This window comes from Oncorhynchus clarkii, chromosome 15 (genome assembly GCF_045791955.1).
Source record: "Oncorhynchus clarkii lewisi isolate Uvic-CL-2024 chromosome 15, UVic_Ocla_1.0, whole genome shotgun sequence".
NCBI lineage: Eukaryota > Metazoa > Chordata > Actinopteri > Salmoniformes > Salmonidae > Oncorhynchus > Oncorhynchus clarkii.
The window spans coordinates 7293864-7307807 of NC_092161.1; the positions used below are offsets into that span (position 1 = coordinate 7293864).

The 13944-nt window shown below is 44.2% G+C and overlaps 1 protein-coding gene across 1 annotated transcript in view; it reads left to right on the forward strand.

The window, feature by feature from the left end:
- Positions 1-303: 303 nt before the first annotated feature.
- Positions 304-13944, forward strand: part of LOC139366662 (phospholipid phosphatase-related protein type 5-like) — an 85880-nt gene continuing 72239 nt past the window's right edge. Inside the window, exon 1 of the mRNA XM_071104341.1 lies at positions 304-534. Within this exon, the coding sequence (XP_070960442.1) occupies positions 304-534 (231 nt within the window). The remainder of the gene's footprint in view (positions 535-13944) is intronic.

Sequence of the window (13944 nt, forward strand, 5' to 3'; positions counted from 1 at the left end):
CACACACACACATTCATCCTAGAATCAGACCCACGGCTGCGCTCCCTCCCGCCCTCCCTCCCTCCCACTCACCAAGTTTCCGTCTCTGTCTCGTTCATTCCGGTTCCAGGGACCAACACGGTGTGCCATGACAGAAAAAGGCTCTGTGAATATTATCGGCAATGCCTTTTAACAAGCATTAATGGCAGTAGGAGACACGTGGTGCTGACCGGAGTTGTGATGGTCAGGCTGTTGCGCTAGTCTAGGGCGGAGAAGGCGGCATGAATGGCAGGGCTTTCTCTCCTCAGTGAAGTGATTTGTTAAATGTTCATTCCTCTACCTTTCACGAACATGCTTTATTTTCAGCTGGTGATCATGGCGGGGACGGTCATGCTAGCATACTACTTCGAGTACACGGACACGTTCAACGTGCACGTCCAAGGGTTCTTCTGCTATGACAATGCCTACGTGAAGCCGTACCTCGGACCGGAGGAGTCCAGCGCGATCCCACCGACTTTACTGTATGCGCTCGTGGCAGGGGTCCCTACAGTTGTGGTGAGTTGATCTATATTCACTATTTCTATGATTTGTGTGTATTGGAATAGACTGCAGAATAATATATTAAGGATCATAGATTCGTTTCTGTTACAGTAGAGTTTACATTTCGTGACCAATTACATGTTGATAGGAAACGAATTTGCATATGAAAATACACTGAGCTTGGACGATGAATCACAATACTTGCTGACAGCAATTGATTCCTATTCTCGAGTTGCCATAGCAATTACTGGATACATGTTGATTCAGACTGGCATTTAATGTTACTGACATCTAATGTACTCTGCATCTTTATGTCGGGGTTGATGAATTCATAGATATTAAAGTCATAGATCGAACATACAAATGAGTTATGAAGTCCGTGCACGGCTAGAAGTCTGAACTCAATGGTGGCACAACACACACTTAGGGCAATGCTTTCCTTTTAATCACATTTAGAAAGTTGCCCTGGGCTCAACTAGACCCCCCTGTCAGGTATGCCTTCTTTGACTTCAGTACAGCCCTGTTCTAGATGACTTCATTACAGCCCTGTTGTAGATGACTTCATTACAGCCCTGTTCTAGATGACTTCATTACAGCCCTGTTCTAGATGACTTCATTACAATGTCCTGTTCTAGATGACTTCATTACAGCCCTGTTCTAGATGACTTCATTACAGCCCTGTTCTAGATGACTTCATTACAATGTCCTGTTCTAGATGACTTCATTACAGCCCTGTTCTAGATGACTTCATTACAGCCCTGTTCTAGATGACTTCATTACAGCCCTGTTCTAGATGACTTCATTACAATGTCCTGTTCTAGATGACTTCATTACAGCCCTGTTCTAGATGACTTCATTACAGCCCTGTTCTAGATGACTTCATTACAATGTCCTGTTCTAGATGACTTCATTACAATGTCCTGGTCTAGATGACTTCATTACAAAGTCATGTTCTAGATGACTTCATTATAATGTCCTGTTCTAGATGACTTCATTACAATGTCCTGGTCTAGATGACTTCATTACAGCCCTGTTCTAGATGACTTCATTACAATGTCCTGTTCTAGGTGACTTCATCACAATGTCCTGTTCTAGTTGACTTCATTACAATGTCCTGTCCTAGATGACTTCATTACAATGTCCTGTTCTAGATGACTTCATTACAGCCCTGTTCTAGATGACTTCATCACAGCCCTTTTCTAGATGACTTCATTACAATGTCCTGTTCTAGATGACTTCATTACAGCCATGTTCTATATGACTTCATTACAGCCCTGTTCTAGATGACTTCATTACAATGTCCTGTTCTAGATGACTTCATTACAGCCCTGTTCTAGATGACTTCATTACAGCCCTGTTCTAAATGACTTCATTACAGCCCTGTTCTAGATGACTTCATTACAATGTCCTGTTCTAGTTGACTTCATTACATTCCTGTTCTAGATGGCTTCATTACAGCCCAGTTCTAAATGACTTCATTACAGCCCTGTTCTAGATGACTTCATTACAGCCCTGTTCTAGATGACTTCATTACAATGTCCTGTCCTAGATGACTTCATTACAATGTCCTGTTCTAGATGACTTCATTACAGCCCTGTTCTAGATGACTTCATCACAGCCCTTTTCTAGATGACTTCATTACAATGTCCTGTTCTAGATGACTTCATTACAGCCATGTTCTATATGACTTCATTACAGCCCTGTTCTAGATGACTTCATTACAATGTCCTGTTCTAGATGACTTCATTACAGCCCTGTTCTAGATGACTTCATTACAGCCCTGTTCTAAATGACTTCATTACAGCCCTGTTCTAGATGACTTCATTACAATGTCCTGTTCTAGTTGACTTCATTACATTCCTGTTCTAGATGGCTTCATTACAGCCCTGTTCTAAATGACTTCATTACAGCCCTGTTCTAGATGACTTCATTACAGCCCTGTTCTAGATGACTTCATTACAGCCCTGTTCTAGATGACTTCATTACAATGTCCTGTTCTAGTTGACTTCATTACATTCCTGTTCTAGTTGACTTCATTACAGCCCTGTTCTAGTTGACTTCATTACAGCCCTGTTCTAGATGACTTCATTACAGTCCTGGTCTAGATGACTTCATTACAATGTCCTGTTCTAGATGACTTCATTACAGCCCTGTTGTAGATGACTTCATTACAGCCCTGTTCTAGATGACTTCATTACAGCCCTGTCCTAGATGACTTCATTACAGCCCTGTTCTAGATGACTTCATTACAGCCCTGTTCTAGATGAATTCATTACAGCCCTGTTCTAGATGACTTCATTACAATGTCCTGTTCTAGATGACTTCATTACAGCCCTGTTCTAGATGACTTCATTACAATGTCCTGTTCTAGATGACTTCATTACAGCCCTGTTCTAGATGACTTCATTACAATGTCCTGTTCCAGATGACTTCATTACAGCCCTGTTCTAGATGACTTCATTACAGCCCTGTTCTAGATGACTTCATTACAGCCCTGTTCTAGTTGACTTCATTACAGCCCTGTTCTAGATGACTTCATTACAGCCCTGTTCTAGATGACTTCATTACAATGTCCTGGTCTAGATGACTTCATTACAATGTCCTGTTCTAGTTGATGTCTTATTTAACTAGGTGATGTCAAAAACAATTTTATTTGTCACATGCTTTGTGAACAACAGGTGTAGACTAACAGTGACATGCTTATTTATGTGTCTTTTTCCAACGATGCAGAGAGAAAGATTAATATATATTAGATAAATAAAAATGGAAATAGTAACACAAGGAATAAATACATAGTGAATAACAAACAACAATAAGGATTACAACTATCATGTTTATATACAGGGAGTACCAGGTAATAACATGGTTATATACAGGAATTACCAGGTAATAACATGGCTATATACAGGAAGTACCAGGTAATAACATGGTTATATACAGGGAGTACCAGGTAATTACATGGCTATATACAGGAGTACCAGGTAATATCATGGTTATATACAGGGAGTACCAGGTAATAACATGGCTATATACAGGGAATACCAGTATCAAGTCCATGTGCAGGAGGGTCACAAGGTAATTGAGGTAGCTATGTACATATAGATAGGGGTGAAGTGACAAGGCAACAGATGGATAACACACTGAGCTTTAGCTGCAGCAAATGTGGAGGAATAGCATTAGCGTGTGTGTGTGTGTGTGTGTGTGTGTGTGTGTGTGTGTGTGTGTGTGTGTGTGTGTGTGTGTGTGTGTGTGTGTGTGTGTGTGTGTGTGTGTATGGCGTCAATATCCATGTGTGAGCATGTTATGTGTGTGGGCAGTGTGTATGTGTGTGTTGGGGTGTCAGTGTAAGTATGTGTAAGGGTAGAGTCCATTGTGTTTAAGGGTAGAGTCCAATGTGCGTGAGTGTAGAGTCCAATGTGCGTGAGGGTAGAGTCCAGTGTGCGTGAGGGTAGAGTCCAGTGTGCGTGAGGGTAGAGTCCAGTGTGCGTGAGGGTAGAGTCCAGTGTGCGTGAGGGTAGAGTCCAGTGTGCGTGAGGGTAGAGTCCAGTGTGCGTGAGGGTAGAGTCCAGTGTGCGTGAGGGTAGAGTCCAGTGTGAGTGAGGGTAGAGTCCAGTGTGAGTGAGGGTAGAGTCCAGTGTGCTTGAGGATAGAGTCCAGTGTGAGTGAGGGTAGAGTCCAGTGTGAGTGAGGGTAGAGTCCAGTGTGAGTGAGGGTAGAGTCCAGTGTGAGTGAGGGTAGAGTCCAGTGTGAGTGAGGGTAGAGTCCAGTGTGAGTGAGGGTAGAGTCCAGTGTGAGTGAGGGTAGAGTCCAGTGTGCGTGAGGGTAGAGTCCAATGTGCGTGAGGGTAGAGTCCAGTGTGAGTGAGGGTAGAGTCCAGTGTGAGTGAGGGTAGAGTCCAATGTGCGTGAGGGTGGATTCCAATGTGCGTGAGGGTAGAGTCCAGTGTGCGTGAGGGTAGAGTCCAGTGTGCGTGAGGGTAGAGTCCAGTGTGCGTGAGGGTAGAGTCCAGTGTGAGTGAGGGTAGAGTCCAGTGTGCGTGTGGTTAGAGTCCAGTGTGCGTGTGGTTAGAGTCCAGTGTGCGTGAGGGTAGAGTCCAGTGTGCGTGAGGGTAGAGTCCAGTGTGCGTGAGGGTAGAGTCCAGTGTGCGTGAGGGTAGAGTCCAGTGTGCGTGAGGGTAGAGTCCAGTGTGCGTGAGGGTAGAGTCCAGTGTGCGTGAGGGTAGAGTCCAGTGTGCGTGAGGGTAGAGTCCAGTGTGCGTGAGGGTAGAGTCCAGTGTGAGTGAGGGTAGAGTCCAGTATGAGTGAGGGTAGAGTCCAGTGTGCGTGAGGGTAGAGTCCAGTGTGAGTGAGGGTAGAGTCCGGTGTGAGTGAGGGTAGAGTCCGGTGTGAGTGAGGGTAGAGTCCAGTGTGAGTGAGGGTAGAGTCCAGTGTGAGTGAGGTTAGAGTCCAGTGTGAGTGAGGGTAGAGTCCAGTGTGCGTGAGGATAGAGTCCAATATGCGTGAGGGTAGAGTCCAGTGTGAGTGAGGGTAGAGTCCAGTGTGCGTGAGGGTAGAGTCCAATGTGCGTGAGGGTAGAGTCCAGTGTGCGTGAGGGTAGAGTCCAGTGTGCGTGAGGGTAGAGTCCAGTGTGCGTGAGGGTAGAGTCCAGTGTGAGTGAGGGTAGAGTCCAGTGTGCGTGAGGGTAGAGTCCAGTGTGCGTGTGGTTAGAGTCCAGTGTGCGTGAGGGTAGAGTCCAGTGTGCGTGAGGGTAGAGTCCAGTGTGCGTGAGGGTAGAGTCCAGTGTGCGTGAGGGTAGAGTCCAGTGTTATATAAAAGGTCAAAGCAGTCTGGATTAGCAGTCTGGATTAGGTGTCTAGATTAGCAGCCTGGTTTAGCAGCCTGGTTTAGCAGTCTGGTTTAGCAGTCTTATGGCTTGGCTGTAGAAGCTGTTCAGGTTCCTGTTGGTTCCAGACTTGGTGCACTGGTACCACTTGCCGTGAGGTAGCAGAGAGAACAGTCTATGGCTTGGGTGGGTGGAGTATTTAACATTTCTTTGGGCCTTCCTCTGACACCGGCAGGTATAGAGGTCACCGGCAGGTATAGAGGTCACCGGCAGGTATAGAGGTCACCGGCAGGTACAGAGGTCACCGGCAGGTACAGAGGTCACCGGCAGGTACAGAGGTCACCGGCAGGTACAGAGGTCACCGGCAGGTATAGAGGTCACCGGCAGGTATAGAGGTCACCGGCAGGTATAGAGGTCACCGGCAGGTATAGAGGTCCTGGGTGGCAGTGCCAACACTTTACATGTTTACTTTATATTTTTGTTCAGTATAGATGAAAACCCTCTTGTTAAATAGTATGGTCTACAGCACATATGTCAGAGTCAAGGCCCGCGGGCCACATCCGGCCCGCAAGAAGGTTTTTTACGGCCCCTGGGATGATCTTGATTTATTATTAGAACCGGCCCGCAGCAAGCCGGCAGCCCGCAGATCTTTTACACGCACCATTACTACATTTCCCACAATGCAAAGGTGACGCACCGAGCAGTAGGCTGCTTCATTTCAATATTTATTGGCACAGCAGTCGTCAGCATCACAGTAAAATTAACTTTCAGATACCCATCAAAAATGGCAAAACGGAAGGTGGATACTGAGAACCGGGGGTTTCAAACAAGGTGGGAGTCGGAGTATATGTTCACGAAGGTAGCTGGAAAACCTGTGTGTCTTCTGTGTGGAGAAAGTGTGGCGGTACTGAAAGAGTATAATCTGAGACGACATTATGAAACGAAACACGCGGACACACACGCGGACGCAACTGTCAAGGCCAGTTTTATTTTGGCAGAAGAGATCGCTAAATCAGCCCGGCCATTTACGGAGGGGGATTTCATCAAAAACTGCATGATTAAAGTTTGTGACGAAGTTTGCCCAGAAAAAAGGCAACTCTTTTTAAATGTGAGTCTGAGCAGAAACACCATTGCCGAGAGAGTAGACCAGTTGTCCATCAATCTAAAAGAGCAGCTTGTGAAAAAGGGAAAAGATTTTATTGCATATTCCTTGGCTGTGGATGAGAGCACCGACATTTCTGACATTGCCCAGTTGTCAATTTTCATCCGCGGAGTGGACTCCAACCTAAGCGTGACAGAGGAGTTTTTGGCTTTACGTCCTATGCATGGCACAACTACGGGGCATGATTTGTATGAAGAGGTGTCAAGATGTGTAAATGAGATGGAGCTGCCTTGGGAAAAACTTGTGGGTTTGACAACCGACGGAGCACCTGCGATGTGTGGACACAGGAGCGGACTGGTGGCGAAGATACGGGAAAAGATGCAAGAGGAAAACGCGACAGGTGAGCTGACAGCTTATCATTGTATCATACACCAGGAAGCGTTGTGCGGTAAAGCCTTGAAAATGGAGCATGTAATGAGCATCATCACGCGCACAGTTAACTTTATCAGAGCCAAAGGTTTGAATCACCGCCAGTTCAAGGCATTTCTGACGGAGTTAGAAACGGAGCATGGTGATTTGCCTTATCACACAGAGGTGCGATGGCTAAGCCAGGGAAAGGTGCTTCAAAGATGTTTCGAGCTTCGTGAGGAGATTTGTCTGTTCTTGGACAGCAAAGGGAAAGACACAACACAACTCCGAGACGAAATGTTTCTGTGTGAAATGGCTTTTCTGTGTGACATTACGAGTCATCTGAATGCAATAAACTTGCAGCTGCAGGGTCGGGATCGTGTCATCTCTGATATGTACAGTACAGTGAAGGCATTTAAAACCAAACTGACTCTGTGGGAGACGCAGACGCGGAAAGAAAATTTGAGCCACTTTCCCAGCTGCCAGACCATGAAAGAGAAGCTCTCTACCAGTGCGTTCCCGAGCACACAGTTGGCTGATAAAATAGGTATGCTTGCCGCTGACTTTCGACGCCGATTTGCTGACTTTGAAGCACAAAAAAGCAGGTTGGAACTGCTCGGTAACCCATTTGCTGTTGACGTGGAAAGCTCACCACCAAACCTCCAAATGGAGTTGATTGACCTCCAATGCAATGATGCACTGAGGGCAAAATATGCGGCAGTGGGTGCTGCGGAGTTCGCCCGTTTCCTCCCCGGCACAATGCCCCAGCTGCGCATCCAGGCTGCTCAAACGTTGTCTATGTTTGGCAGCACATACCTGTGTGAACAACTGTTTTCTTTGATGAACCTGAACAAAACATCACACAGAAGTCGACTTACTGCTGAACACCTCCACTCAATTCTGAGGATTTCTTCAGCTCAGAGCCTTACCCCGAACATTGATGAACTTGTGGAAAAGATGGGACACCACCAAGTATCACCCTCAACCTCAAACAAGTGAACATTACTGTGCAATCACATATTTAGAGTTTTTACTCAGTTCAAGTTTAAAAGTTAAAATTTAATATTTGTTTTCACTGCATGTTACTTCTCCTTAAACAAAGTGTTGTTTTTGATTAATAGATTTTTGCACTTTATTTTTTTGTATTTCAATCCAATTATATTTTAAAAATATTTCAGTTGAGTGGATGATAGAAAATTGCTATTATTGTTTTTTCTTTGAAGTAAATTTAGCCCACTTTTGCTAAAATAGAAAATATAGTCTACTGATGGTGCCTTGAATACCGGTTTCTTTCATTTAATGTTCATGTTATGGGGATATTTATATAAAGAAAATTTGTCTTTTGTGTCTGTTGAAAATTAAAGATTACTGACAGAGCCATAAGAAAATATTGCTTTATTTATCTGATCATATTGTAATATATTTGTTAGGTTTTCAGTAGGTTCAATTAGGTTCACTAGACTATATGCGTCATTTAAAAATTTTTCAATGAACATTCGAACAGTCCGGCCCTCGTCTTGTAGCTGATTTTTTTATTTGGCCCTCCGTCCATTTGACTTTGACACCCCTGGTCTACAGCATATCATGAGCTATTCTAATTCAGGGGTGTGGAAACATCGAGACTTTAATATTTCATATTAGAGATGTTAACAGTTGTTAACAAAGTGACCACCCCATCCTTGAGTTTTACAAAACACTGCCGTTCTGTCCTGACGATGTGTAGAAAAAAACAGCTAGATTCATATTTACCTTGTCCTCGTTCAGCCAACTGGCTCTATATCTTGCAAGTCAGTGTAGAATAACACATAAGGTTTAACAATAATGAAAATACCTTGGTTATTTTTGACTCTTATAACCCCAGCTGCTGAGCGTAGGATGTATGTCTAATGATCACATTTTGTAGTATCTTTTGAGGTTTAATAATGCCTTTAGAAAATCACTTCGTCTTGCCTATGAGATAAGATGTTTGGTGTCGAGTTTCCATATTTGAAAACAGTTGAAAATGAAGAATGATGGTTCTTTCTGCAAGCCGAACTGTAAGCCAAAACATTATAATGTCTTGCCACTGTTCTCCACGCATAGTGACATGCATTCATGTCACTACAGATGACATTTGAGCATTTGATTGGCAGAACGCACAAAGGGGAAGTTCCCTCTACCCAACTGCGTTTGTTCCCTATTCAAGAAAGAGATAATCACTTTCACTGGCATGAAACAGACAGATTCTATCGACGTGGGTAAAATATAGTCGTTTTAGAGGCTGCTGCTGCTCCACATGATCCCCTATTGGACAGAGGGTCGAGGACCATATGGTTGTCAGTCATATCTAACTCCTCTTTCATGTAATGTTTCGACTGGGCATCTCCAGTCTCCATTCAGAGATGCGTTGTGAATTCATGGACATATTTCAGATCTCGTCAACCACATTTCAATTAAAAGACAAAAATAAAAAAATAAAAACGTTATTTTCACTCCGCCAGTGTTAAGCCATGGTGTTGTGATATAAGGCTACAAACATATCTACGTGTTGTATATCTAGTCATTATATGACACTGACAACATCGTTGGGTTTTGTTGGAAACGGCAACACCTGTCCACATTTACCAATAAACCATTAAAAACCAAAGGAAAGTGTCTGCTAGATGGAGGATGAGCTAAAACAGAATCACACGTTGATTTCCATCCCTGGTGTGCTCAAGATCTGTCTATCTGTCACATACAGTGTGTGTGTGTGTGTGTGTGTGTACGTGTGTGTGTGATCTATATAGTAGTGTTAGCAGAAAATATATATTGCCTCCTTAAAATGTGCTGTTTGGAGATTTCTTATTTGATTTACATTGCACATCGGGTTGCCTATATACAGTAAATAGACACTCTCAAACTGTTAGACGCTACAACCTTCCTAGGTTGATCAGGGCAGTCGCAGTGCATTATAATCGTCACATGTAACGTGTGTAGTTTTACATTCAATCTGTTCAATTAAGAAATTGGTCCATTCCAGAATATACAGGGTCAGTAGTTATATACAAGGTCAGTAGTTATATACAGGGACAGTTCCAGGGTCAGTAGCTATATACAGGGACAGTTCCAGGGTCAGTAGCTATGTACAGGGACAGTTCCAGGGTCAGTAGCTATATACAGGGTCAGTAGCTATGTACAGGGACAGTTCCAGGGTCAGTAGTTATATACAGGGACAGTTCCAGGGTCAGTAGTTATATACAGGGTCAATAGCTATATACAGGGTCAGTAGTTATATACAGGGTCAGTAGTTATATACAGGGACAGTTCCAGGGTCAGTAGTTATATACAGGGTCAGTAGTTATATACAGGGTCAGTAGTTATATACAGGGACAGTTCCAGGGTCAGTAGTTATATACAGGGTCAGTAGTTATATACAGGGTCAGTTCCAGGGTCAGTAGTTATATACAGGGTCAGTAGTTATATACAGGGTCAGTTCCAGGGTCAGTAGTTATATACAGGGTCAGTAGTTATATACAGGGTCAGTTCCAGGGTCAGTAGTTATATACAGGGACAGTTCCAGGGTCAGTAGTTATATACAGGGACAGTAGGGTTAAGCACCAGCTGTCAGAGCAGATCACTGCACGTTTGAAGCAGGGCTTTCCTTTTCCCTCCTTAATTCTTTTATCCTCTACTTTTGAAAGGGCCCAAGCTGGTGTGTGGTGGTGGTGTGTCTGGCCCTGTCTGTACGGCTGGTTCTGTCTGTACGGTTGGTTCTGTCTGTACGGCTGGTTCTGTCTGTACGGCTGGTTCTGTCTGTATGGCTGGTTCTGTCTGTACGGCTGGTTCTGTCTGTATGGCTGGTTCTGTCTGTACGGCTGGTTCTGTTGGACTGGCTGGCTCGGTTGGTCTGTCTGTCTCTGTTGGACTGGCTGTCTCTGTTGGTCTGGCTGGTTCTGTTGGTCTGGCTGTCTCTGTTGGTCTGGCTGGTTCTGTCTGTACGGCTGGTTCTGTCTGTACGGCTGGTTCTGTCTGTACGGCTGGTTCTGTTGGACTGGCTGGCTCGGTTGGTCTGTCTGTCTCTGTTGGACTGGCTGTCTCTGTTGGTCTGGCTGGTTCTGTTGGTCTGGCTGGTTCTGTTGTTCTGGCTGGTTCTGTTGGTCTGGCTGTCTCTGTTGGTCTGGCTGTCTCTGTTGGTCTGGCTGGTTCTGTTGGTGTGGCTGGTTCTGTTGGTCTGGCTGTCTCTGTTGGTCTGGCTGGTTCTGTTGGTCTGGCTGGTTCTGTTGGTCTGGCTGGTTCTGTTGCTCTGGAGACAGAGGCTGGCTGAAAACATTTTTTGGTCTTTGCTATTTCTCCACACATGCTACATTCAATAGAAACATGATAGAGTTTTAATCAATTTGCAATAGAATGTAGTGTTTTGAATTGGCTTTGAATGAATCGTAGACCGATCATACATATATGCAAAATACCATTTAGATGAGTGTGGAAGGAAACAATCTGCCTTACTGATTGTCGACTATGTGTGCATCTGTTCATTCAGCAACTCGTCATCAGGGAGCTGGATGACGCAGACAACAGGGAGGTGATGAGGCTGATGCTTCAGCGAGAGCCAGGGGTTGTTTTTTGTTTGTTGATGTCCTAGAGATTTTCCGACGGCGGCACGGTGAGCCACCACCTGCACATTTTTTTTTTACCAGGTGGTAACCTTGGTAACTGCAAGGGGGGGATGCCTACAGACACAAGAGAGGAAGTGTCACGGTCGGGGACGAGACTTCTGTGTAAACCAGCCGCCACATTTCCCCCCATTACTGCCTCAACAACAGATATTTGCGTTCTGCAGAAGCGGTATAGGTGTTGATGTGTTGGCCGTGGCTGATGCAACAGAGCTTGGAGATGACTCCCGGGTAGCACCGGCATGCTGACTACACACAGTTTGTGATGTGGCGGCATGGAGCCCCTTGGTGCAGGAAACCCGAGTTTGTCATCCCCAGTTGCTGTGTTTGGAAAATCAGGGACACTCGATCCCCATTCACAGAACACTGGGTTCCACCCTGGGCGCTTGGATTCTCAAAGAGTGTCACATGATGACATACTAGTGTTATGACCAAAGAGTGTCACATGATGACACACTAGTGTTATGACCAGAGTGTCACATGATGACACACTAGTGTTATGACCAGAGTGTCACATGATGACACACTAGTGTTATGACCAAAGAGTGTCACATGATGACATACTAGTGTTATTACCAAAGAGTGTCACATGATGCCATACTAGTGTTATTACCAAAGAGTGTCACATGATGACCTACTAGTGTTATGACCAAAGAGTGTCACATGATGACACACTAGTGTTATGACCAGAGTGTCACATGATGACATACTAGTGTTATGACCAGAGTGTCACATGATGACATACTAGTGTTATGACCAAAGAGTGTCACATGACATACTAGTGTTATGACCAAAGAGCGTCCGTTGCCAGACACTTATCGGCACAACGTTAGGTACTGACATGTCACCTGCTGTGAACAGAACACATCCTCTCCCTCAGTTTGAGTTCTCCGCACACAAACACCTACCAGGTATGTCTTCAGGACATCAGAAACCTTCTAAACTGGGCACAACATGTCATATCAAAGATTGAAAAAGGTTGTTAGTTTATTTCTCACGCAAAAGTATCACCACTGCACTTTCTCCCAGTACAACAAATGTTAAAATGGGAAAATGTCTGAACTTTTATTTTTCATCTGAAAGTGAATAAATCATTTGACATTAGTTTGTTTTGCATATGTTTTTCTCTGGATATAAAGTGTTAAAACACACAATTTTACACGTTTTAGACAGTGTTTGTCTATATTAGAAATTGGTTACCGTTGACATATAATTTGTTGAAACGTCACCCTCAAAACAACAGCTAACACCAATGACTTGTGCCGGGTCTATGCAGATAAATGAGAACTTACTCCAAACCTTGCTATTCAAGGAGACATGAGATATCCAATGAAATAAGACATAGGCATGAAATGATTAGGTTATGGTACCGATATTCCAGAGGGGTTTTCAACTGGAATATAAAACACATAACTAACCCTGGACAAATGAACTCAGTGACATATTTAACGTGGTAACCAACGAGTCGTCCATGTCTCTCCCGCCTCTTGTGTTGTTTATATATTACAACCTGTGGTCGTGAGAGAGCGCTTGAGGATGAGGGAGTGGGCATGAGCGTGTGTCAAGAGAGCTAGGATGTAAACAGCTTATTTAAAGGATGGCTAAAACATTTATTGGTTAGTTAAAAGGGTTAACTTGCTTTTGATCATGTTCACATTGTATCTTAATATCTGAGAGCTGGAATCAGCGAGTCGTCCGCGACGCAACTCTTTTGTTATTTCATTCGTAAGGAAACCCAACACTCTCTCCCTTTTTTTTTCTTTTGTCACTTCTCTTTTCGTGTCGAGTCGATCCAATACTAATGATGATGATGCCTCTTCAGTAGAACATGTCTGAAACATGCTACCACAACTGTTCATCTACAACTAGAGCTCTGGCAGCTGACTGCTGTTGGGGAGGGGAGAGGATCTGCTCTGTGTTGTTTCAATTGGCTATAATCACATTGTCACTCTTATTTTGTCTTCTAAACCAATGATTCGGTTTGCAAGTAACGTCACTTTTTTTGTGAAGAGGCTTTTGGGAGGAGCTGCTTGGCAAATTAAAATGGGGGTGATCACGTGATGCCGGTGGGTGGGCCTTTAAGTAATGCACTATAAAAAGTATGGCCATATTTACAGAGCAAAGTAAACCTATGAAAATGGTCTGGCACTGCAGGCCCTCTGTACAGCATTATATCAATGCTAATGTCATCCCATTTCTTCACTATGCTAGCTGTCCATGTGTAGGTTTCTGTCACAGGTCTGTGTGTGTGGCCTGGTACATGGAGAAAGTGCTGTGTTTTGGGGTTGGGACTGGGAGGCAGGCAGGGAGGGAGGTCTCAGCCCTAGTTGCTTGATAATGGAGGCTTCAGAACGGGTCTTTAGAGAGGTCCAGCAGCAGGGGTCTTTACTGTTAATCTAGAGATGTATTCCAACAGATATAGCAGAACAAATATAATTGTTACTATGAGGGGTAAAGAAT